This window comes from Lissotriton vulgaris, chromosome 5 (genome assembly GCF_964263255.1).
Source record: "Lissotriton vulgaris chromosome 5, aLisVul1.2, whole genome shotgun sequence".
NCBI lineage: Eukaryota > Metazoa > Chordata > Amphibia > Caudata > Salamandridae > Lissotriton > Lissotriton vulgaris.
In genome coordinates this window covers 796392485-796418085 of record NC_141693.1, presented here as the reverse complement: position 1 = coordinate 796418085, position 25601 = coordinate 796392485, and the positions used below count along the sequence as shown (strand labels likewise).

Genomic DNA, 25601 nt, shown 5'->3' with positions numbered 1-25601 from the left:
TCACTCTAGCAAGAAGCAATTGGGAACCTCACCCTTCAACACGAAGAACGGAAGGAAAGAAGTCAAAATTTGTATACAATGTATTCATACTAATGTGAAATGTGGGTGGGAATAAAGCTTGGGAAAGTAAACTAAGAGGCGGGAATATTGAACAATGAACTAAAGAAAAAGCATTACATTAATATGGTGTGATGACCTCTCCTCATCTCCTTGCCCAATCAGAAGTAGGGGTTTTCACGATATTGAAACAATGGGGGTTGGTACATACACATAGAATAGTATAACTAAGGTAGACTTAGTCAGTTAGATGTCACAAACTCATCACCGATGCAGATGACGGCAGATGCCACAGAGGTCAGAGACGCTGTCCGAGCTCTCTGATTGAAGACACCAGAGAGAGAAAAGAGACGGAGGTACCGCCGGAGAATAATCCGGTCAGCTAAAAAGGGAACGCAGAAGAATGTTGAGGATGCACATCCGAGGAAGGGGAAGAATCAAAGAGTGTAGTGCCAGAGAGGGGTTTTACGCTGGCGTTGCATCTAGAAGAGGTCACCTATCCTGTCCTGAACCTGTCCTGATCCTTTGGCTCCTGACTATTCAGGGGTCCATATCCAGCTCCTTGGCCAGGGGTTTGTCCTCACACCATTCTAGGTAAATATAATTCAGTGTAGTATGTCCTTGTACTGCTCTCTGTTTCCACCCTTTCCAGGCCCTGTCATCGTGAAATTTTAACCAAGACTTATATTGTCCTATTCTTGATTATGTTCCTCAGAAAATCATTGTATGACATGTATTTGTAATTGACTCACAAAATTATTGATTAGATAAAACTTTTAAAACTCTCTCGAGTCTGTGGTCATTTGAAGAAAAGGTTTAATGACATTTCCACCTATTCTACTAACAACCTGATCTACTGACCAGAGGAAATTAAGTTTCAAGGTGATAGGGTTGGTAAGAATTGGTAAAGGTAAATTCATCTTGCAGGAATATCTAAATTGATTGCAGCTGTAAATTACTGGCTTATGAGTGAATGTTTATGGGCCCAGGCGAGTATGATAGTTGTAAGTAACCCAAGTTGGTAAACCCACTGCATCAAACATCAGACTGACCTCATCATTCAAGAGGATCATACTTTTGTTTTGATCTTGACAAAACCATAAGCTTCTTTTTTTACCTCTAATAGTAGCTCAATAAACAAAATGATAAGTGTGGTGTGCAGCATATACAATAATATACCTCCTTTTATAAACTGTGTAAAAGAATTGATCACTATTTGCTGAGCATGATGCTCAGAAATTGAAATATGTTAAGCCATGTGGAATATTTGCATTTGGGAACAGGTTAGACAAACAAACAATAGTGTTCACACAATTTATGGCGAGCCCTTGCGGTCATTTCTATTGGCAGTAATTCCGTCACAAAGTAATATTCTGCTGACTTTTAACCTATCTGTATCTTCATCTTTCCTATCAAGACCAAAGAAAAGCAGTAAGGTGTAGCCTACTATTCAGAATTTTTACTCAACGTGAATGACAAGATCTATACAAATATTGTTCCCAGTTTGATACTTATGGTCAAAAACTGTATTATTACAGTAGATCAACACCGGCCAATGCATGCGAAGATGTGGGATAATCGATAATTATTGCTGGCCGCGCTTAGCGTGAGATTTGTTATCGTCGGCTATCGCTAGAAATAATCGGCATGCTAGCGTTGTATTAACAACGCTTAGCGCTATGGCGATAAAAAAATGTCAGCGCTAGCGAGGATATCGCCGGTTTCCATGGAACAATGCTGGTTTTCTAGCGATGTTTCATGGAAAACGGCCATATACTTGATGATAGGGCCTGTGGTCTAAGCCACACAATCCACCCCCATGTTAGGTATGCCTTAGGCTGAAATTTAACAGACGTTAAATTCCAGCCTTAAGGCTCAGTTAGCACGAAAATAATCAGCGCTAAACAGGACGATGTTTTGTTGTAAATATAGCGAAGCACCGTTACCGATACTTTATAATGTAGTTGTAAGGGGCACGCCTACCTTGCATCTCATTAGTGATGCGAGGCGAGGCGATAGGAAATCGGGCGCTAAGGCAAGTAAACATGCGCTAGCGTGTCCTTTTCAATAAATCGATAAAATGATAGCCGCTTTTCGGCCAAATACAGACGCTAAAGCGGTGATAATGTTATCGCCAGCCCTAGATAATATGCCCTGTGGTGTTTTACCTTTTTCAGTTATACATTTTCTTATTTATAGAAGCAGATAGACTATCTCAATCATGCGCCATGATGTAGAGCAGACCTGAGTTGCCCTTCTATTCCGTTGTCAGTCTTTGTTTTCTTTTGAACAGTGAGCTTCTTCTAATGTTCTCTTATGATTGCCGTTTAAATGCATGGTCAGTAGTCCAGGTATTCACTGCAGAGCGGAGGCTGTCTGTGCCCTCTTAAATATTTATAAACTTAATTTGATCATTCTGCCCCCTTACCTTTTTAAAAGACCACAGCACCCACATATGGCTATGCTTGTAAATGACTATTGTATAATTAGGAGATCCAATTAGCTATGTTATTTTTAGATGCCAAGCTTAATCAAGTGTATTTATCAGCAGGTATGACACACATGAGATGTTACTTCAGATTCATTCAGTGGTATGATATGCTTTACTGTAGCTTCAGCCTTTAAGTAACAGGATGTTGCCTGCGAGATTTGGAATTTGTAGGAATACTCAACAAGGGAATTCTAATTTATGAGAGCTGTTTCCCATTAATCTGACATTTCTCACAGTACGGTACACAATATTGCGAAAGTGTTATCGTTCACATGGAAACTATTCTTATATTTCTACAACAATTCCAGCATTCGAAAAAAGAATGAGGAATTTGAATCAATGTAGGATTACGAATTATGTATTCACAAAAACCAAGGTATGAAATAAAGTGTGCTAATGCTGTTTTCTCTTCAGTTAAGGATTTGCATAGTTTGAACGACTGAACAATTTTATGACGAGTAACATGAGCATAAAAAACAACAAATATAAGTCGATTGTTCAGGTTGAAGACACATTTACCAATGTCATTGGTAAGACACATTATTAGGCTAGGAAGAATTTTCCTGATATTATATTTGTTTGTTTGGGCTATTCCACTCTCATTCTACTTTTACCAGTATTTCGAGGGAATATGTTGTGCATGGTATCTGGTAAAATAAAAGAATAAGAGGCTCCTTGACCAACTGCGACTGTCAATGGTTGATACAGAAATAACCTTCTGGATCTTTACTTGTTTTACTGGATAACTACTTTAATGTGATATTAATGCCATGGGGAAATAAAAACGCACAGGTATTTTTTTGCGAAAAAAAATGTAAACTTTCCTACGATATAAGGTTTTGAATTCCAACAGGATCTTCAAACTTGCCTAGCTGAAGGTGTTGAGTTCATTACATATTATTTGCCCCTAATACGGAGTAAAGTGTAAAAGCCATTTAATATTGTTCCCTCTTGTGGCAAACCCCAAGACTGCCTGAGAATGTCTCTAATAGTTACATATTTGTCTTTGATATTGAGACAGAGCTTTCAGGGTCAGGACACCTTAACCTGTGAGCACCTACAGAGAATACAGTATCCTTGTAAGGCATGTTCTAATAATTTTATGAACAATTTTACATTAATAGCATCATGGTTTCAATAGTGAGACTTATGATTGTATATTTATTTCAGTAGATTGCTTATTTCTTTTGTATAATGTGACCAGTGAAAACTAGAAAGGGATTTCATTTCGAAGAAGAGGAACTAAATATCAATAAGGAAGAAGCTGCAGACATTCTAGTCCAAAGAATGTGCAGTATTCACAAGGATGCCAATAAAGCCACACATAACTCACATTGCTACATTTATTGATGTAGATTGTACAATATCATCAGTGTTCTTAACAATATTTCATACTTGTGGGGTTTGCCTTGTCCAAATGTTTTACTTATGCTCTTCTCTTCAAGGCGTCTAGACTAAGATAGTGGGTTTAATGTTCTGTGCATGACATTAAATTGTATTTTGTTTTGACTCTGAAAATAAAATGGTAAAATGCAGGAATTATTTCAAATTGCAACAGTAAATAGTATCCAATTTCAAATTGCTAAATTTTGGAAGGCATGCGAAATCCCAAGGTATGAAGCCTACTATCCTCACTTAATGGATTATTATTTTATTGAACCTAATATATTTAACAAGTACGAGGCTTTAGTGGCGTGGACCTTTTTAAAATTTGTGCAAAATCATTGAATTTATAACAAAATTTTAATGTAGTGTTTTTAGTAAATACTTTTGAGATAGTTATGAATAATATTTTACTGACTATATGAGTCACTACACTACAGATATTTGTTTTTAAGAGCCACTTGATTTATGTCAGCGTTTGTGAATACTAAAAACATAAGGCCAGTGTAATCAGGAACTAGGTTTTGCTGTGGACCGCACCAACTCACCAATCACAAAACATCTGCAGACAAACAATTTGACAAGTTTCCTTTTCAGCTGAATATAGCGGACCTCTCAGATGATGTTACCTGGAGTTATGAAACTGGCCAGGCTTTCTTCAATGCCATGTACTCTAGTAGGTGGTGCCGATGTTCTGCATAGAGCCCTTCACATCCCCCAAGTGCCACCCTTCCTTATTCCTAAAACCACAAAGGTGACGGTAGCCGACCATCATACAGCGTCAAAATTCAGGTTCCCTTTAGACTTGCATCTTTCTATATAGCTCACTATTCACACACTTCTATCATTCAAAGTATATTCATGATAGGAACACCCTCATAGGAATACACATACACAAAAATTCGAAAAATATATACAATATTCATTTAATATGACATCACAAGGTCAGTACATTAGAAATACATGATTAAAAACAATTCTCCTCATAAAAAAAATTACTTAAAAGTCAATCTAACATTGAAAAATCACCAAAAACTAATACATAAGAACAACACAACTAAAATAATATATAGAAGGAAAAAACAGGCAAAGCAACTCAAAGCCTTTGCTGCGTTCATTCAGAATGATGGGAAACAAGTTAAAGGACATACAGATTTATTGCCTCAGTGCATCCTGTCCCAAAGTGAATTTAACTGTAGTTTTATGCGTAAATCATTCTGAATTAACGCAGCAAAGGCTTAGAGTTGCTTTGCCCTGGTTTTTTCCTTCTATATATTATTTTAGTTGTGTTGTTCTTATGTATTAGTTTTTGGTGATTTTTCACTGTTAGATTGACTTTTATGTAATGTTTTTATGAGGAGAACTGTTTTTAATCATATGATGTATTTCTAATGTACTGACCTTGTGATGTCATATTAAATGAATATTGTATACATTTTTTGAATTGTTGTGTATGTGTATTCCTATGAGGGTGTTCCTAGCATGAATATACTTCGAATTATAGAAGTGTGTGAATAGTGAGCTATATAGAAAAATGCAAGTCTAAAGGGAACCTGAATTTTGACGCTGTCAGTACAGGTGCTTTGTCCCTTTGGATATCTTGAGCCCCTCTCCCTGATTTCAAAGCCGACCATCTTAAACATAAACTGCTGTCTTAAACAACTGATTAAAAACAAACGAGAGAATGTGGTAGTCGCAGCACCAAAATAAATAATCCAGGGGGATTCTTACACTCAGTCACCCCTCGCACCTAGTGGCAAGAAAGTATCCTTCTCAAGGTCAGGACCCTCGAAAGCCAACACTAAGACCTCTGCATCGTTCTGTTACAATGAGCTTAAGGTTGCATCAGGAGGTCTCAATGTCACACAGTTATAGTTAAAAATGTATTAAATGATGCATAGTGGAATAAGAGCTCATCCCTTTACTAAACTGAGGGTTTACACTAACTGGAGAATATTTCCTTTTTTCAGGTGAAGTTTTACTAAAATAAAAATGAATACAAACAGCAACGAAATTACATACACTCAATGTGGGAAAGGAAATTCACATAAAGAAAACATATTAGCAACCTCAATTAAATGAAATAGTTAGGCTGCCACTCATGATCTTTAATACTGAAAAATTAATTGAGTGCATTTATATCAAGATTCTTTCACTCTGAAATGTAGATTTCTTCAGACCGTGGTTTGCAAAGGGTCTTGAGATACAAATCAATGTATTTTTTTACAACAATTACAAAGGCTTCCGGTGCAGCTTTGATTCCCTGAAGCAGAAAATGGCTGTTACACGATAACAACAATACATACTAGTGATATTTAAAAGTAGTCGGCTATGGGATCATAGTCTTTTAAGAAGAACATCTGCAAGGGTCTAGCATGAAATGGCATTACCAGGCAGACAATGTTGCGGAATGTCCTATGGAATTGGACATACAGTTTGTTGACCACCGTTAATGTATTTTGTACTTTCTGCAATCTTGGATACAAGAAGGTAAAGTGGCATGAAGTTCTTCTGGTCAGTCCTGGTCTGGTCCATTAAACAATGTATTCACCTAAATAAAAATAGGAAAAAAACAGGATATAGCAAACACCTGAGGAAATCACCCTGCATTTCCTCATCATACCAGACCTTCTAGGTAAGTCTCTTATACTTTAACAGTGTGGATTCTCTATACCACCTTTGAGTTGTGTTTGTCCTGACTAGCTCTGTCTGTTCACAAACAGTTCTTGATGTAAACGCAATAACACTTTTTGATTGACTGAGCCCTTTACGCGCAGTCCTCTGTTAGCTTATACTGACGTTTCCTGTAAACAATTGAATCTACAGAAGAGAGTCGGAAAGTCCTATGTTTTAAATATCCCATGCAGGGATGCTGACAGTGTTGTGAGAGCACCCTTTGGTGTCCAAGTCCTCGACCACCAGCCCATGGTGAGCAACCCTCCCACTCCGCAGGGAAAAGAGTCCACTTTTTGTCGAGGTACTTGGTCCAGCATCCGAAGGCGCCGCCGATTCATTGGGCATCTCTTCCACAAAAACACGGTTGCGCACCCCAAAGACCATCCTGTGGTGGTTTGACTCAGAGTAGGTTTGCCTGTGGACTCTTTTTGTGGAGCAGAACTGAACCTTGAAAGCCTCCTGGAATCCCCTGCGGAAGTTCTCGTTGAAATAGCCATACACTATAGGGTTCACTGAGCTGTTGAAGAAGGCCAACCAATGAGCAAATGGGAAGATGTAAACAGCGATGAGATTGAGCTGCTGGTCGCTGAGCTTTCCGTAGTCGGTCAACAACATCAGAGTCCACAGAGGCAGCCAGGAGAGAGTGAAGAACAAGGCGACGATGATGAGCATGTTGATGACCTTCACCTTCCTCTTGGAAACCCTTCTCCCCTCGTTCTCTTCTGTCTGCGAGCCCCTGATGGGCGCCGAGGACTTGAACAGCTTGAAAGCTATCCGTGCATACATGATGACGATCAAAGTGAGGGGGGCAAGGTAGATATGAGAAAAGAGGACTGTGGTGTAGATCTTCCGCATTTCCTTGTCAGGCCAAGCCTCCCAGCAGGAGTAGAGTGGATAGGAGTTATTGTAGTCGTCCACCATGAAGTGATACTCGTCCCTGGTGACCGTGAGAGTGACGGCAGAGGGGCACATGATGATGAGGGCCAGCACCCATATGATGATGATGGTAACAATTGCCTTTCTCAGGGTCAGTTTCTGTCTGAAAGGGTAGACAATGCAGCGAAACCTGTAGAACATACGAGGAAGAAAAAAGAGAAACACACAAAGAAGCATTAATCAATTGGCGAAAATGGAGAACTTGAAATAGCCAGCAAGGGTTTACAAGTTAAATGCATTTACATTTCAGGCATGTGCATTTTTTCTTCTCTTTTAATTTTGCACTACATCTCGTCCTTCCGACTGTGGTTTACTTCCTTTGATCTTCCTAACCTTTACTTTTTGTTGCATGTTGTATTCTACGCATAGCCTCGGGGGTTAACAGCTTGGCAAAGCTAACAGGGCCGTCAATTTGAATGGAGTGCTTCTCTATAGATTAGCAACTACGGAGGGGCTTATTTATGAGCCGCTGCATCACTTTTGCGCTGCTGTTGCCCTCACTTTTTGTGACGTAGCAGCGGCGTAAAATATGCGCCACGTTGCACCATATTTACGAAGTGACGCATCTAGGCAGATGGGTCACTTCGTAAACCCCTGCGCTACATTATACATGCATCAGGTATAATGTATGCAGGGTGGGCGTTCCCCTGCAAGAATGGGTCAAAGGAGTGGCGCAGTGAAATCTATGAGAATTTGCTGCGCCACTTCTAGGACGCTAATGCGTCAAAACCTTATGCCTGCCTCATGGCAGGCATATGGGTGACTCAGGCCCTTTCACATGGGGCTTGCCCCATGTGAAAGGAACATTGCTAGAGTTGCGTCATGCTTCCGACGCAACTCCAGCAATGCACCACTTTTGCGCTAACATATACATTAGTAAACTAACGTATCTGTTATGGTGGGTGACCTTCTATGCGGCCACTACTTCGGATTGCCTTTACTTCGCATCATTAGTACGCAGAAACCCTTACTTCACATGGCTTTTACTGCGCATGACCGTTACTCCGCAGGATATCCACATCGATGTTTTTATTTAGGTGCTTCCATTACTAAAGAACGTAGTACAACTCTGAAGACGCAGGAACCTGGAGCAGTGGAAGGTGATCCACGAGGAGAGAGAGGTAAGTGGGGCTGTGTGAACGGTTGTGTAGGTGTAGGGTAGAGTGGTGTATTTGGGAGGTAGGGTAGTGTAGGGGGTCGTGAAGGGTAGTGTTTGGGAGTAGGGAACGGACTGAGGGTATGGTCAGGGTCGTGCAGGGGTAGTGTTTTGGGGTTTAGGGTAGTGTTGTGGTGTTAGTGTAGTGTAGGGTAGTTTTTTAGGGTTTAGGGAAGTGTTGGGATGTCGTGCAGGGTAGTGTTTCAGTGTAGGGACAGGACTGAGGGTAGAGGCAGGGTCGTGCTGGGGATCGTGTTTTAGGGTTTGGGGTAGTGTTCTGGGGTTAGTGCAGTGTAGGATAGTGTTTTAGTGTTTTACGATTTAGGGTAGTGTCTGGGGTTATGTTATGTTATTTAAAATTTATAAAGCGCACATACGCCCAGGAGCTTCTTGGCGCTGGAAAGAGATAAAAAACATAACAAAGGGTGAATCAACGAAAGTCTCTATTTCAAATATGCCTGTGTGAAAAGGTGAGTCTTGAATGCCTTTCTAAAGGCAAGGAGATCCTTGCTCTGTCTGAGGGCTAGCGGCAAAGAGTTCCACAGGGTGGCTGCTAAAAAATGAAAACTGCTTCCTCCCTGTCGTTTCCTCTTAAAGCGTGGTACCTCAAGTAGGTCTTTGTGGGCTGATCTCAAGCTGCGTGAGGGGACATATCTTCCAATCAACTGCCTGATGAATAAGGGTCCCTTGCCTTGCAATGCCTTAAAAATGATGCACCCGGCTTTGAATTCGGCTCTTTGAGCCACAGGTAGCCAGTGCAAGGTCTCTAAGCCTGGTTTGATCGATTCCAATTTGGGTACTTTGCAGATCAGTCTAGCGGCCTGGTTCTGCAGGTTCTGCAGTCTTCTAAGTTGGCCTACGGGTAGGCCAAGATAGAGACTGTTTGAAAAATCGATGTGGGAGAGGACTAGGGCCATGACCACCTGAATTAAGGCAGTGTGGGTGAGGAGGTGTGCAATTTTCCTAATTTTCCTCAGTTGAAAAAATCCAGAGGAAACCACGGTTCCAATCTGGGATTTTAAAGTAAGGTCCTCATTGATGGTTACCCCCAGGGTTGTGCAGGGTAGTGTCTGGGAGTAGGGACAGGACTGGGGCTAGGAGGTGGGTCGTGCTGGGGTTAGTGGTTTAAGGTTTAAGGTTGGGGTGTTAGTGTAGTGTAGTTTACTGTTTTAGTGTTTAGTGTAGTGTTGGGTGATTGAGATGGGTAGTGAATGAGTGTAGGGATCAGAGTAGGGGAGTTTTAGTGTTTAGATGTGTAGGGTAGTGTATTTCTATTTATTATTTATTGTAGTGTTGTGTTTTAAACATTTCTTTTTTTTTAATATGACACGTTATTCCACATGTCAACAATGAAGGATACGCTGTTCGCCAAGGTGATAAAGTGAGTGAACCAAGCAATGGGTGAAGCCCCAACAAAGGATGAAAGGGAGGGGAATCCTCCCTTTCAGAACTAAAACCCTCACACACCCAGCAAGCTAGGTGTCATGCTTCATCATCTGGGTTTGCTCCTCGTCAGGCTGGCGGTGCAATGCCTGACGGGCACCCACGTTATTCCGCATACCATTTTTATTACTAGGCAAGTTTTTACTTCGCATACATTAACACTTTCAATGTATTGGAATGCGAAGCAAAAACTTGCGTAGTAACGGTTATTGCTAAGTAATAACCGCTTAGTAATAGCATGCGAAAAAATGGCATGCAAAATAACGTTTCATATTCATCTGTCATTCCTTGCGACATGATGCGTCATACTGTAAATGTACGAATCATTAGTGTCGCAAGAAAGGGTGCACTGAGAAGTGGTGCATCGCTGCTTTCACGCAGCGATGCACCACTTCTCATAAATGAGGCCCTGAGTGTTTGGTTTAGTTAATGGATGACTGGATGAATGCGAGCCAATGGGTAGTTGAAGGTGGATAGGTGACGCTGACTGGTCGAATGCCAAAATGACTCAATGGGTGAATAAGTAGATGGATGAGTGTATGAATCGGCAAAGGGGCGAGTGATTGGTGCATGCATGATTGGACAAGTGGATGTATGATGTATGGATTGGGTGACTAGATTCCAAGAACAAATGCCAAATCACACCAAAATCGTATATACCGGGCTACACATTGGCAGTGACTTTGAAAACAAAAGGGCTACATTTACAAAACCCACAGGTATAGAAGTAGTACAATGGTGCATGGCTCCTGTGTCACATTACGTAATAACAATAGTAAGGATTATGTTCAGTCTATGTACAAATGCAATTAACCAACTATCCTAAAACAGTAAATATTTGTCAGAGAAGAAGCGCAAGCAAATTACGAATATTGCACATACAATGCAAGTCTTTTTTCTATTCAGTTAAAGATATCACACTAGAAAAGGGACTGCTGTAGACCTGCTAAAAGAAAAGAGCACTCTTAGTCAGAAACACGATTACAGCTTTACGTATATACTGACATTTTCTCACTTCTATGCCCTCTTTTGAATGTCATAAAAACATTGACTGAACAATCTGACCTTTACGTGCATTAAATGAACAACAATACTTAGAAGGAGAAAAGGGCTGCACAATAACAGCATCCATAGCAATGCTGCCATTAACATTTGAAATTGAATTATGAAATCTATTGTAAAGGTCTTTTATGTTTGTGCTAAACAGGTTTACATATGTGCACAAACAATTCAAACATCTATACATGAAATGTCCACAGGGAGCCAAAACAGCATACAAAAGGGAATGTTGTCAGCACAGGGCCACTGGTAGACTTTGCTACCTTTTATTTTTTCCTATTATTCAGTTTTGTTGAAATTGGTCCTCAATGGCTAGTCTTAATTATACACTGTTATGCCTTGGTGAATAGTGTTAATCTGGCATTGCTAAACCTCATAGCCTGGTGTAAATAAGGCAGTATTATGCATAATTGGCTAGTGTAGATTTGGAGCTATTAAGCCTAGTTGGCTGGTGTTACATTGCACTACTATGCACCATTGGTTAGTGTTAATCTGCCAATATTAAGCCTCATTGACTAGAATTAAGTTGGGACTACTATGCCCTATTGCATAGAGTTAATTTAGCACTACTATGCCTCATTGACTAGTTTCAATAAGTCACTACCAAATCTAAATGCTTAGTGTTAATTTGGCAGAGCTGTTCATCATTGGCTAGTGTTAATAGGGCACTTCTAAGCCTCATTGCCTAATGTTACTTTGTCACTACTATACAATAGTGATTTATGCTAATCTGGCTCTACTTAGCCTCATTGCCCAGTGTTAATTTGGCACTTGTATGCACCATTGTAGGAAATCTGCATTTTCTGCTTGGCCATCCCTGATGTTCTGCATTTTTCTGGACTCAATTTTGCTGACTTTGAACACTGTGCACTTTATCCCTACTGACAAGGAGTAAAGGGCCTGCTGTCCCCCTTTAAATAAGGTTAAATTGACTTATTCTATATTGTCGCATTTAATTTACCTGTCCGTCCTTGGTATATGGTGTAGAAAAGGCATCCAGGGTCTGGAAGATAAGGGCCATCTGTAGACTGAAGCATCTATTGTGCCATCCACTACAGTTTAAATGAAAACATGGCTACATGCGTACCCAGTGTAACCTGACTGATGCAGTGTAATACCTGCTTTGTGACATAGCAGGGTGCACACTTTTCAGTGGGACATGTAGAAAATTAATACTACCATGTCCCTACAGTGACAAGGCCCAACAATCTATTCTCACTGTGGCCGGCCTAGCTGTCATATGTAGAAAACCAGAGTACTGATTAAAATAATAGTGCCAAGTCTCACGAAATAGACAAACTAGAAAAATTATTAAATCATTATTTTTAATAGTGATAGAAAATCCTATTAAACTGTGAAGTCAGACTCCTAATAAATATTATGGAAAGGTAACTTTTAGAAGGTCATCTTTACCCTGTCTGGAGCCCCTGTAGGCTAATTTGAATGAACTTACCACTAACTTCTAGCCTGTACGTGGCATGTTTTAGGTGTGAACAAGGTGTCAAATTCTTCCCAGGAGCTACACAAAAATTCAACTGCGGATACCCTGTTGGCACAGCAGTATCAAATCCTGCCTGACAGTTCTGACAGAAGCACATGTAAAACCTTTGCGCTCTCTAAAGGATCAAACAGGATAAGAGAACAATTATTGTGTATTCCCTGTCTGGGCACTAAGGAACCCGCCTTTTTTCACTAGACGTCTGTCTCCTTGCTTGTTGTGTATCCAGGACCTACTACAATTGGAATTTAGTGTAAGATGTGGGAGGACATTGATGATTTCCCTATGACACTCCCACCTGCCCCAGCTCTCAGAGCCTGTGTTTAGTGTGACTGAAGTCTTTCAACATCTTGAAAGTAACCTGGCACATTATATTTTGGGCCTATCTGACATAAAGTGAACATGAACCACTGAAAAGTGGGTAGGATTGCCCCCATAAGCTTTTACCCCATTGGTTAGGGAGTGACCAGGAATCACTCAATGGATTAGCGTGTGCCAAATCATAATCGTGATGCCCTAAGGCACCCTTTTCAGAACACTTTCTCTAACTTTGGAAGAACAAAAGAAAATTTGACCTGCTATCTGTGATCTTAGGGGAGTCATAAAGATCTGAAAATGCTCCCCCTTGTACCAAGAACAAAGACGTGGGCTCTAAAGGTCAGCTGACTGACCTCCTGTGTGGCAAACCAGAAGAGACCTTTTTTCTAAAGTACCCAGGTGATCAGTGACAGCTGGACTATGCTGTTGGCCTCTGCTTATTACCCTGAGAGTCTCAAAGGGCCTCTCTTGTGGTCCTGAGGACCTTAGAAATGTACTCATGTGGTACTTTGAGCACCAAAAGAGACTTTGGACACTGGGGGACCTCAGTCAAAAGTATCCAACCAGCAGATCAATTGTGCCAAATTGAAGTTATTAGGAGAAAATGAAATGCAAGGAAATCGTGTTACTGCAGACATTAGTAAAGAGTGATGCAAATCGATACGTTGTTAAAGAGCAAGATATGCCTTGGTTTTATAAAAATGCAATGTAGGTTATAGTTCTCCAGAAACCAGAAACACGAGTTCAGCAGGTTTTTAGTTCAATAGAAAAACATGGTTACAAGCCTTGAAAAGAATATAATCACAGCATACAAGCAGAGTCCATTCTCATTGTTGAGACGTTGTTCAGAAAATGTTGGTCAAAGGTAACTTTAGTCTAAATCATACAAAGTCAGATAAGAAGCCTTGGGAACAGAGTAATAAAAATAAACACACACAGGAAAAGAAGGTTAATGTTTCACTAAAGCTTTGTTAGAACTATGATAAAGAGAATGTAGAGAAAATGGTTGCCACTTTAATGGACACAGGCGGTGGGATGTTTCTGTAAACGTATAGAATTAACTTATGTATTCTATGACTTGTTATTGGCTTTTTGAGACAATTGTGTTTAGATCATCACTTTTTCACCTATATAAGCAGCTGCCTGCAAGCAGCAAATTGAGGTCAGCTTTTTCACCTCTACAGAGGTGAATGATCTCCCAGTCATGTTAAGTAAACCTACTTTTGTCTTGCCAAGAGAAGACTTGTCTTTTCTTATTCCAGTTTTCCACCCAACATTTGGGGAGCCAGATAGGAGTCATATTTGCCCTTGGACAACTGCTGTCACCGGAACACCATCTACCCTCTATTGCATAGAGTATAGCACATTTATGACAAGGTAAGCCAACACTGAGTTACCTAAAGTTCTGCCTATTCATGGTGGACAGGTAGGACTCAGAGATTTCTGTCTATTGGGTGAGGACATCACGGACTCCATTGCATGTTTGTACATGATATAACTTTTTTCTTTGGCAATTATAAACATGGATGAAATGGGTTACTGCATGCAAGATTGTGTATAACATTACATAATATTAGGTTAAGGCACTACATAGTCGATAGAGAGGTTTTTCCAATATACAGTTGGAAGTGGACAAATATGGGTAATTTGAAGTTGGGAGTCCTATATGTGTTTAAATATTTTGATATAGAGGAAAGGCTTAAAGGTCGCTGTCACTAAACTTTACATCCAGTAGGAAGTGTCCAATAGCTACCAAAGTAGTTTAAAGGTTAGGGTTAAAAAAAACTGCAATTGATTTTAGAAATAGTTAAAGTGTTTATGTTTTTAATATGTTAGTGATGAATGTGTGTATGTGCATGTAAATAGAATTGTGGCCACAGAGTAATGTTGTTTTATAATGTTATAATGCATAATGTATAGCTAAGACATAAATTGACGGATTCCGTATCTTGTGAAAGATAGTGTAAAACTTTAGGACAGGAACAGTGAATAGATAAAAAGCAAAGCAATTATTATAGAAATATGGGGACTATGGAGACTCACTAAGGAAAAAAACCTTTCCTGGAAATCAGAAAAGGTTACAGAACTATTGTAAAGAGTGGTTTAAGGCTACCCAGAAACACACGCTCCCCTGGCCAAAGGGAGGGACATTTGATGATAAAATATCAGAACATTCTACTATGTCCCTTAAAAATAAATATATAGGGGTTTAGTTACTGAAGTGAGAAGTCACCTTGGCCTTGTGGCGAGTCTTTTGTGAGAAGCCTAAAAACGTTTTAAATACTGGCACACCTTTACCTTGTCAGCTTCACCACCCCTCTAATGACCCTACAAGTAACTCTTCCAACGTACCTGGTATTTATCCATTAGCACAGTCACAGTAAGCTGGAAGCTGTGGTGGGATTTAAGACTCCTCCACTATCTCCAAATGAACACCCTAGTATTGCCCTACAGTCACCAAAGCCGAAACACACAAACATTTCCCAAAAACAAACAAGGGTAGGTGACTCATAGTTTACAGGACAATTGGAAGCACAGTTTACATTACATTTAGATCGGGTCTCTCCCCAGGAGGTTAGAGAAGAAGGGCAAGGTCTAGTAGATGATGACGACCTGTTACATTTCTCTACAGTGATGTCACATTTGTTACAGAAGAAAGATATAACAGGAAGGGTACTCAAAGGAGGGTTTTCTACCCCACAACAAAGAGGCGTAGATGATGCAAGGTGGAATGATGATACAGATATGGCTGTTGGTATGAACCGATGGCCTGTACCTTGAGAAAAAGTTGAGGACGGTAATAAGGACTGTGGATGATTTGCCACCTTGGCAAAAGGAGAAATGATACATTATAATTACACCAGAGAACATTCAGAATTAGTTGTCACAAAGTGAAGATAGAAAATATGAGAGAGACTCTGGGAGAGAAGGACTTTGTGATGATATATAAGAACACTTTCAGGAAAATTTTGGGAGGATGGCGAACAGAATAGAATCAATTCATAGGTACACAGATGACATGGTGAAATACTTCAATTCCCGGAGGCTAGACACTGCACTTCCAACATTTGCTTTCAAGAGAGGCCCCTCATAGACCTTGTTGATAGGGAAAAATCAATGAGGGCACCCAGTCACACAGATATGTTTAAAAAGACAACTAGAGAAGGAGAGCAGGTCACTTTCTCTAATACTAGGAGACCACGAGCAGTAGAGCTCAAGCATTTATGATTTCAGGAAACACATGGTCAGCCATATCTCCAAAGGGGATCTTGTGAGGTTACTGAGGTATTGGTGTTATGTGGTAAATCAATACCACAGTTGAGTGTCAGTCGGCTCTGATCTCATCCCCAATGAGATAGTTGCCCATGGAGAAAACAGTTGTTATGATGTTGTACCCTATCCAGATAATTTAGCAGGGTGGACTGAAGGCCTAGACCCACAGATGAGCCCATGGCCAAGAGAAGGGTTTTTCAATCCACATGACATGGCAAATGCTGAGGATTGTATACTCTACAGTGAGGGAGATTTAGATTGGGATTATCCCTATATGTGACAGAGTCTGTGCATAGGACAAAAGTATGCCAGGCAGCATAATTTCCAACATTCCTTCACCCCAGTGAGCAGATGCCCTGATACGTAAGGGACCTGGAGCACCTCATTATGTTCCATGGCCACAAATGGATAAGGAAACCCCGAAAAAAAGCTGCTACAAGTGCTTACAGAGGGAGCAGGGATGTGGATTAGGACCTTTGAAAAACAAACTAAAGGCATCACCCTGGCTGTAGGGGAAAGAGTTTTCTTAGCTCCCTTATAGGAGATGATAGAGAAACTGTCTTCCATAAGGCTGGGGTGAGAAATGTCACCCTTACTGAAACCAGGTGTGATGGGTCCCTATTTAACTTGGTTTGGACATTAGTCTGGGATTGTCGTGTTTATATCTAGGACCCTAATTATATATTCCCGATTTATGCCCTTGTGAGGTTATAATCAATAATATCCTGATAAAGGCATAAGAATCAGATCCATATTCAGTAATAGCCCATGCAGTCCAAAGCACAGCACGGCTACTCCCATTGACTCCTAGAAAGCACAACGCGTTCTTTAAACAAACCAAGCCTCCAGCAGCCCGGGAAATCCCCCCTGCTTTTGTTTTGATTTGAACAAGAACTCCTGAAGACCAGAAAGAACTGTTAGTTCTTAGTGACGTCTTATGTCCAACCTTACGTCAAACCCGGCACCTTCCAGGTATAAAATACCAACAGTTGCCTTAAGCAAACACACAGTGGTTTGGAGCAGAGCGGCCATCTACTTGCCCGAGAGCCCAGCTGATGCGAGAGCCCACGGAAGCCGCCCCCTCCTGGTTGACACACTGAGAGAGACGCTGTCTCTTTCTCCAGCCGAGAAAATCCAGCTCCGGTGTTTCCAGCCTACCCTTGCGGGTTGCTGGAATATCAAGTCCTGAGGAAAAGAGATACCAGACCTCCCACATTCTATTACCAAGGTACGGAGCTGACTAAACCCTTAAGAGAATTCTTGATGAAGATTCTTGGCAAAATAATCTTGGCCAACTTAACTTAAAACTGCTACTTACTCATCCCTTCCCACGTATTAGGCTTAGGTCAGGTACACCGGGGTAGGCTTAGTTTGAAGCACCAGTTTAGTACGTTAGTCAATGTATTTATGTATGTATATATTTTATCCATTTTAAAGTATCATATGGCTAAGAAACCATATAAATGCTTTTACAGTATTATTTCATAATACTACTTTTACTGTACGTACTTTACTTTACTTTAAGTATTGCAATTGTGGCAATTCATTACTCTTGCATGAGAAAGAAGACTGCTCAATAAATAACACCTTTTTATTGAAAACGCCCGTCTCTCTATTTCTCTGCACACTGGTGAAACTAAGTATGCACTGCTGACTGAGTGAAATAGCTGTCTATTGTTTTCACACGACTCTAGAGATACACTCTTATTCTGAGGGAGCAAAGTTGTCATGTTTATGCGGTTGTCGGAAACTGAATCCCTTCTTGTCTGAGCCAGGGGAGCTTGTCCCTCCCTATTCATTCAAGAAAGTTTCCAGTGACCTCTGAGCTAGCTGGCACAAACTTAAATTAAGTTTAACATAGTCAGTAGAGACCTAGATGACCTAAGTCCTACGTCTACACTGCTGTTTATGTTATTCCAATGCGCAGAGCCTATTGGGAAAATAGGAACTACACTACAGGATCGGTGAAGAAAATGTATTGGTATCTCATGGCTCAGTCAATGCAGCCACCCAATTCCTCATCAGAACGAAAAAGAAATGGACGCACAAGGGTTCTCGGGGTGGTAATGAGGGTTCCATTAACTAAGCAGATAGAGATGGAGATAGGGGGAGAGTATGTTGATGACTGGTTACTATTTTCTCCAACTGTCCTTGTCAATTTATTAGAGAAAGATCTTAAGGGCCAGCTAAACATGACTATTAATGTTGAGCCTGACGGCAATATGATTTGTACCACCACTGGAGTTCGTCCTTCCAGGCTCATGACTGGAACAGTAGATATTGGAGACCGAATCAGAGCACGACCTACTAACATAGAGGCATTTACCACAGCGATTTAATTTAATTTAATTTAATTGCAGGTTTATATAGCGCTAGGATCGACTCCCGGAGGAGTATCTCCGCGCTTCGACCGCTGCGAAACCCTTCCTGGCTTCCCTGAGAGATGGTCCCTTAGTGGGTATCTCCAGGGTGAGACCAGGCATCCCCGGCGGTCTGGTGGGGCCGTTAGTGAAGATGAGGCAAGCTAATGCCCAGAGTTGCCGAGTGTGATCGCTGATCAGAGTGGGCACCGAGGCGAGAGAATTATCGAGTCCGCTGACCCTGGTCCAGAAACCTGCCGCGTTGGGAATCGAACCCTGGTCCCGGGCCGTCCTCTGCTCTCGGGTCTGCCGCCTCTAACCAGTGAGCCACACTACTTCACGATATACACAATAGTAGCAGAAACAGTCAAGCTTTTGGGAAGGGAGGTTCAGTTACCCAATGATTTCCTTTTTTGATGACAAGGACAGGATTGTTGGATAACTGACAGCAAATTGCTATTACAAATAGAGGCCGTAGAAAATACACAGATCTATGGCACTGTAGCTGCCTGTGATGATAACCACAGCCTATAGGCATGCAGTATATTAATTGAACCAGGTAAAACCGTCAAGGAAATACTGTCTGTCTGACCAGCTATTTTATGATGATCCTAAGAAAATGTTTTTAGTTTTTCGGGATGACATGCTGCTTAGGAAAGTATTGGATGTAAGCCTGTCCAAACCAGTTGCAGCCTTTGATTCTGTCAGGGATGCAGATCTTTCCCAAGTACCATACACTCTGTGTACCAAGGGTCCCCATGATGTAGGTCTTATCCGCACCGTCACCCCATTCAGAATAACGTTAAAATAGGGTGATATCTTCCCTATGGTAAGGTAGTATCTCCTATCTAAAGAAACAGATGAGGGCATGGCCCCCACTATACAGGGGTTATTAGAGCAAGGAGTAATATATTGTGGAGGATCTCCTTGTAATACCCGAATTTACCCAGTTAAGAAATCTAAGGATAATACTTGGAGTATGATGTTAGTTGATTATGATTGTCAAATGTTTGCCAAGACAGGATAAGTCTAATAGAGTTATCTATAGGGTTGCCTGAGATTACTAACTCAATCTGGGCAGCAGCCTTTACAACAAAACTATTACAATGCATGCCATTAAATCGCATGTCATTGCATCGCAAAAGGTGTGCAGCAGTGGGTAGAAGGTGTTGGATTTAACTCCAACACCTTTCCTACTGTTGCACACACTGGAGTTGGAATCAAAAATTAATCTATTCCAACTTTTAGCACCCCAACAGAAAGTCGGAGAATAGGTTTGCGTTGCAACGAGATGCGATGTAATAGAATGTGTTGTAACGTCACCTATTCGCTCAATGTACCATGATTTTAGTAGATGACACAAGTCCATATGAACAAGAAAAGGTTGTAGGGACATCTGTTAAATTACTCCATGATACAGGAACTGCAAATTCTTCTATTAGCAAGAACCAATTGAACAGGTTCTGTCCTCAGAATATAGCAAACATTGTGTGTGGTTCACTAAGGTTCTGGTGTCCAGCCCCATGTTAGCTCCTCATAAGCATACTATAGGTCTAATAACAAATAAACACATGGGTTACCCTGTATTTTGCACTTTATCTAGATGGCCTACTAAAAAGGAACCATGCACTTAACAAAACTAGTTCTTTAGATGATGCTGCTAAATGCTCTAGCTAACTACTTTTTAGCCGATGCCTGAGAATGTGTACTGTGCATATATTGCTGCTATTTTAATGGCAAATTTTGTATATGTAAATATCATTTGATGCTGCTATAGAAATATACTTGAAAGTTGGTGATGATTTGACAATAATGCACTTTTGCACACTGTCATGCAAGTATCGCTGCTATTGCTAATGATATGGAAAACTTAACAACGTTTTAATCTTATTTTATTGCGATTTTATTATCTCGACCATGTACGTAATTATGTGTGTACTTTTATGGATAACAAAATATCCGAATAAAGATTTTTGACTTGACTGACTTGAACAAATAAACACTTATTTTTAAAGATAGACTAGTGGACATATCATTTGTTGGGACTAGCCTGACAGAGTGTATTTGGAGGAAAAAGGTGGGTTTGAAATGTTTGATTATATGGGTATTGTCAGATCAGGATTACAATCTTTACCATCACATATGCTGTGTATACGTGATAACTGAGTATGGGTCAAACATTAAAACAACATAGGAAAAATGCATATCAATCCAGTAACAATAGTTTTCAAATGCAGAAGAAAACCGTCCTTCCGAGCACTCTGCTATCAATAAGCACTTTCATTGAAAAGAAGAATCTTCCTTCAGTTGTGGGTTCAGTAGGCACAGTTTCATAGTTTATTAACCACTTCGCTGCTGTGGTTATTTTTCCCCTGTGCTGGAAATTGCCATTTTGCTGGTGTCATGACGAGCTCAGCTCGTCATCAGCACAGCTCAACTGTGCCTCATGACGAGCTGAGCTCGTCATGAGCATGGAAGGGGTTAATTCCAATAGTTGAAAAAAAATGTTTTGCCGTTCCAATGCCAAAGAAATAATTGTTCAAATCCACAAGCAATATGGAATTAATAAACTATGAAACTGTGTCTACTGAACCTACAACGGAAGGAAGATACTTATTTTCATTGAAAGTGCTTATTGACAGCAGAGTGCTCGGAAGGACGGTTTTCTTCTAAATTGTTATTCCACTTGTGGGGATATACTTGGGGTTGTGGTAACCAACCCCTGTTCTTCCTGGAGCACCATCTATGAACATTCCAATTGTGACTTTCCCTTTCTTGTTGTGCGCCTTGTTTTGATTAAACTGGTTACCAATTGTTGTGTATAGTTTTCAAATGCACTAACCATCAGGACAGGCTATTTACATCCCATCTGACAAGAATACCACAGCTTACAGCGATATCACTATTAGACACTGACATAATGCAGACATCAGTACAGGTGTCAGAACCCCTTAAGGACTGAAGAGGAACTTTTAAATAGAAATCTGTGATAGCTTTGTGTTTGGTAAAATTGCCATTGTTTTGATTTAGACAAAGTAATTGTAAAGATTGACTGAGCTAGGCAAATGTCTCAACAGTCAGCAAGTGATCAATCACAGCAGCAGATACCCAAACTAATTATCCATCTTTATAACGGTCAGGTTGTAGCCCTCTCCAATGGCACTGACCACAGGAGAGCACCTACACTAGCCCAATCTGAAAGCATATTCATGGGAGAAATCCACAAACACCAAGGCATTGACTGCACATCACGTTTAGTTCTCCGGACAACATCAATCAACGTGACTGCATCCCCTCAGTATTGGGGTAGAAGAATTAATACCACAGAACACACAGACAGAGGAAGAACTATTGGACAGTGTAGCTAGGGATATCGAGAACTCTCTTGTGGTTGACCGTGATCAGGACTTTGATACAACTGGGGTAGAGGAGTTCTTAAAACGGATAACTAAAAGTAACTTTTACACCACCAGAATAGAGGAGTTTGCTGCAAATTACACAAAGCCGATTTACACACTTATTTAACCATTTATTCTTCCATCGTCCTTTACAAATACAGATATAAAACATATATGTTTTTAAGAAAGACACACATTCACTGGATGGTGTCATGAGTGATGTCATGAGTGATGTCACTGACCATGTCATGAGTGATGTAATATGTGACGTCATCAGCAGTGCATTGCAGGCGCGCAAGTTATAGTGAGTCCAACTAACTACAACGTGGGAATTTCAATGGTTTTATGTCAGTAAAATTTCCAGCTAACTATAACTGGTGTGAAACCTATGGTTTTTTCAGTGAATTTAATAGGTTTTTTAAATGCTAATTCCTAACTATAACTGGTGTGAAACTTATGTTTTTTTCATTGAATTTCATAGGTTTTTTAAATGCTAATTCCTTTCTATATCGAGTTTCTAACCTATAATTTTTTTTTAAATTTGCTGTTTTGTGTAAGTATTAATTTTTTTTTAATCATTTTTTCCTGGGGCGCTCTGGGTGCGCGCTCCGGTAAGCTCTCCGGAAAGCGCACCCAGAGCTCTACTTTCGTTTGTGAAAAAAATATGAATGAAAAGTAAATAATAACGCAAAACATTTCGTACCATACATATAAAAGCAGTTTTTTTATAAGGAAATGAAAATGATTTTGCATTTCCGTGAAACTATCAAGACGTCATGCGGCGCGCCGCGGTAGCGCCCCCGGAAGCGCCTATGTCCGCGCCGCGTATGCGCCTACGTTCGCGCCGCGTGTGCGCCCCTGGAAGCGCCTGCGTTCGCGCCGCGTATGCGCACCCGGAAGCGCTCCGGTGCGCGCATTGTCAGCGCGTCACTTAAAATAACACTTTTCATTGGTTGCTAACAGGTTTTTTACAAAGAATGAAATCCCTACCCATTTCCTTCACTTCTTCTTTCACTATTGTGACTGAAAGACCTGTTTTTTGCTCCTGGATCTTTCTTGGTTTACCATGGCTGCCAGAGAATCCAGCAGTGATGAAGAGCGTGATTTCATCGATGAAGAGCCTCCTCAGCCAAAGGTGAAGGAGCATTTGATTTGGAATTTTTTTTAAAATACCACCTAACCAGAAAAAGGCGAATGCTCCAAAAGTGGAGTGCAGGATCTGCAAACAAGTCCTGTCATGGGGTGACCCCAAAAAGAAATATTCTTTTGGGAACTTTACAATGGTACGGCATGTGGAGAGTAGGCACCCCCAGAATTTTGCCCGCGAAAGTGTCAGGGCTCTGGCACAAGAGGTTTCCAGTGATGGGGCCTCTACATCCACCGGAGGAGTAACTACTTCTGGGAGGGGGCAATCGCAGGAGCTCGTGCCAAATATTCAACCTGCTTTTAACAATGGTATCCTGAGATGCAGATACTGCAATCAACTCCTTACCTATGGGGAGCAAAGTGTCCTGCTCATGGTTCGAGCATTGGAGAACCATCACTGCAGGTCCCAGCCCTAATTTTTTTTGTTTTTTTGCTCCTGTTGAGCAGTTTCCATTCCCTATTTTTGTTTCTGTTCTTAAAAAAAGAAGAAAAAAAAAAGTTCTTTGCAGAACTACCTCCAATTCTCATCAAAGAGCTATACTCTTAAAAAAATGAAAAAGAGTAAGTGAAATGGAGTGCATTGATAATGGAAAGGAAAATGAGTGAGAAAGAACAGAAAGGTATTAGAGGAGAAAGGAAGTGAAGTAGGGGGACTGAAAGAAGGTGAGTGTTGGGGAGGAAAGTAAGGAGAAGAAGAGTGAATATGGGGAATGTGGATATTCAAAGAAAATGTTGAAAAGGAACGGGGGTGTGGAAGGGTAAGAAAAGATGCATTGCTGGAGTTGAAGACTGAAGGCCTCATTTATGAAGCCATGCGTCACTTTAACGCCACCAGAGCGTCACTTTTTGTGACGCATCAGTCCATTAAAAAATGCACCTTATTCAGTCATATTTACAAAGTGGCGCATCTAGGTAGATGCGTCACTTTGTAAGCCCCTGCGCCACATTATTCCTACGTCAGGTGTAATGTATGCAAAAGGGACGTATTGACGCAAGAAAGGGTCGTAGAGGTGACGCAGTGAAATCTATGAGATATCACCGCGTCACTTTTATGACGCTGTTGCGTCCAAATATTACGCCTGTTTTACAGCAGACGTGCAGGCCCTTTCACATGGGGCTTGGCCCCATGTGAAAGGATGCATTGCTGGAGTTGCATCATTTTTGAGACACACTCCAGCAATACATCACTTTTGCGCTTACAGATACGTCTGAAATACTGACGTATCTGTAAGAACTTCCAACATAATACGTCATAAATTTAATATGACGCATGAGTAGAAGACTAAAGGCCTCATTTATGAGGCCATGCGTCACTTTAACGCCACCGGTGCGTCACTTTTTGTGACGCACCAGTGCTATAAATAATGCACCTTATTCAGTCATATTTACAAAGTGACGCATCTAGGTAGATGTGTTACTTTGTTAGCCCCTGCGCCACATTATACCTATGTCAGGTGTAATGTATGCAAAAGGGACGTATTGACGCAAGAAAGGGTCGTAGAGGTGACGTAGTGAAATCTATGACATATCACTGCGTCACTTTTATGACGCTGTTGCGTCCAAATCTTACGCCTGTTTCACAGCAGGCGTGCAGGCCCTTTCAAATGGGGCTTGGCCCCATGTGAAAGGATACATTGTTAGAGTTGCTTCATTTTTGAGACACACTCCATCAATGCATCACTTTTGCGCTTACAGATACGTCTGAAATACTGACGTATCTGTAAGAACTTCCAACATAATACATCATAAATTTAATATGACGCATGAGTAGAAGACTAAAGGCCTCATTTATGAGGCCATGCGTCACTTTAACGCCACCGGTGCGTCACTTTTTGTGACGCACCAGTGCTTTAAAAAATGCAACTTATTCAGACATATTTACAAAGTGACGCATCTAGGTACGTCACTTTGTAAGCCCCTGCGCCACATTATTCCTACGTCAGGTGTAATGTATGCAAAAGGGACGTATTGACGCAAGAAAGGGTCGTAGAGGTGACACAGTGAATAAACTGGGGGCCTCATTTATGAAAAGTGACGCATCGCTGCGTGAAAACAGCGATGCGTCACTTTTCAGTGCGCACTCCTTACGACATTCCTGATGCGTCATATTTAATGTATGACGAGTCATGTTGCAAGGAGTTACAGATACGTCAGTATTTCTGACTTATCTGTAAGCGCAAAAGTGACGCATTGCTGGAGTGTCTCACAAAATTGACGCAAATCCAGTAATGCGTCCTTTCACATGGGGAAAGCCCCATGTGAAAGGGCTTGCGTCAGTCTTACGCCTGCTGTGAGGCAGGCGCAAGATTTTACCGCAACAGCGTCCTAAAAGTGACACAGTTAAATCTCATAGATTTCACTGCGTCACTATCACGAGGCTTTTTGTGGGGGAACGCCCCCTCTGCAT

General features: G+C 40.9%; 1 protein-coding gene across 1 annotated transcript in view; it reads right to left on the bottom strand.

Moving 5' to 3' along the window:
- Positions 1 to 6781: 6781 nt before the first annotated feature.
- NPFFR1 (neuropeptide FF receptor 1) overlaps positions 6782 to 25601 on the bottom strand; it is a 1604207-nt gene continuing 1585387 nt past the window's right edge. Inside the window, exon 4 of the mRNA XM_086920211.1 lies at positions 6782 to 7673. Coding sequence (XP_086776337.1) covers positions 6782 to 7673 — 892 coding nt within the window. The remainder of the gene's footprint in view (positions 7674 to 25601) is intronic.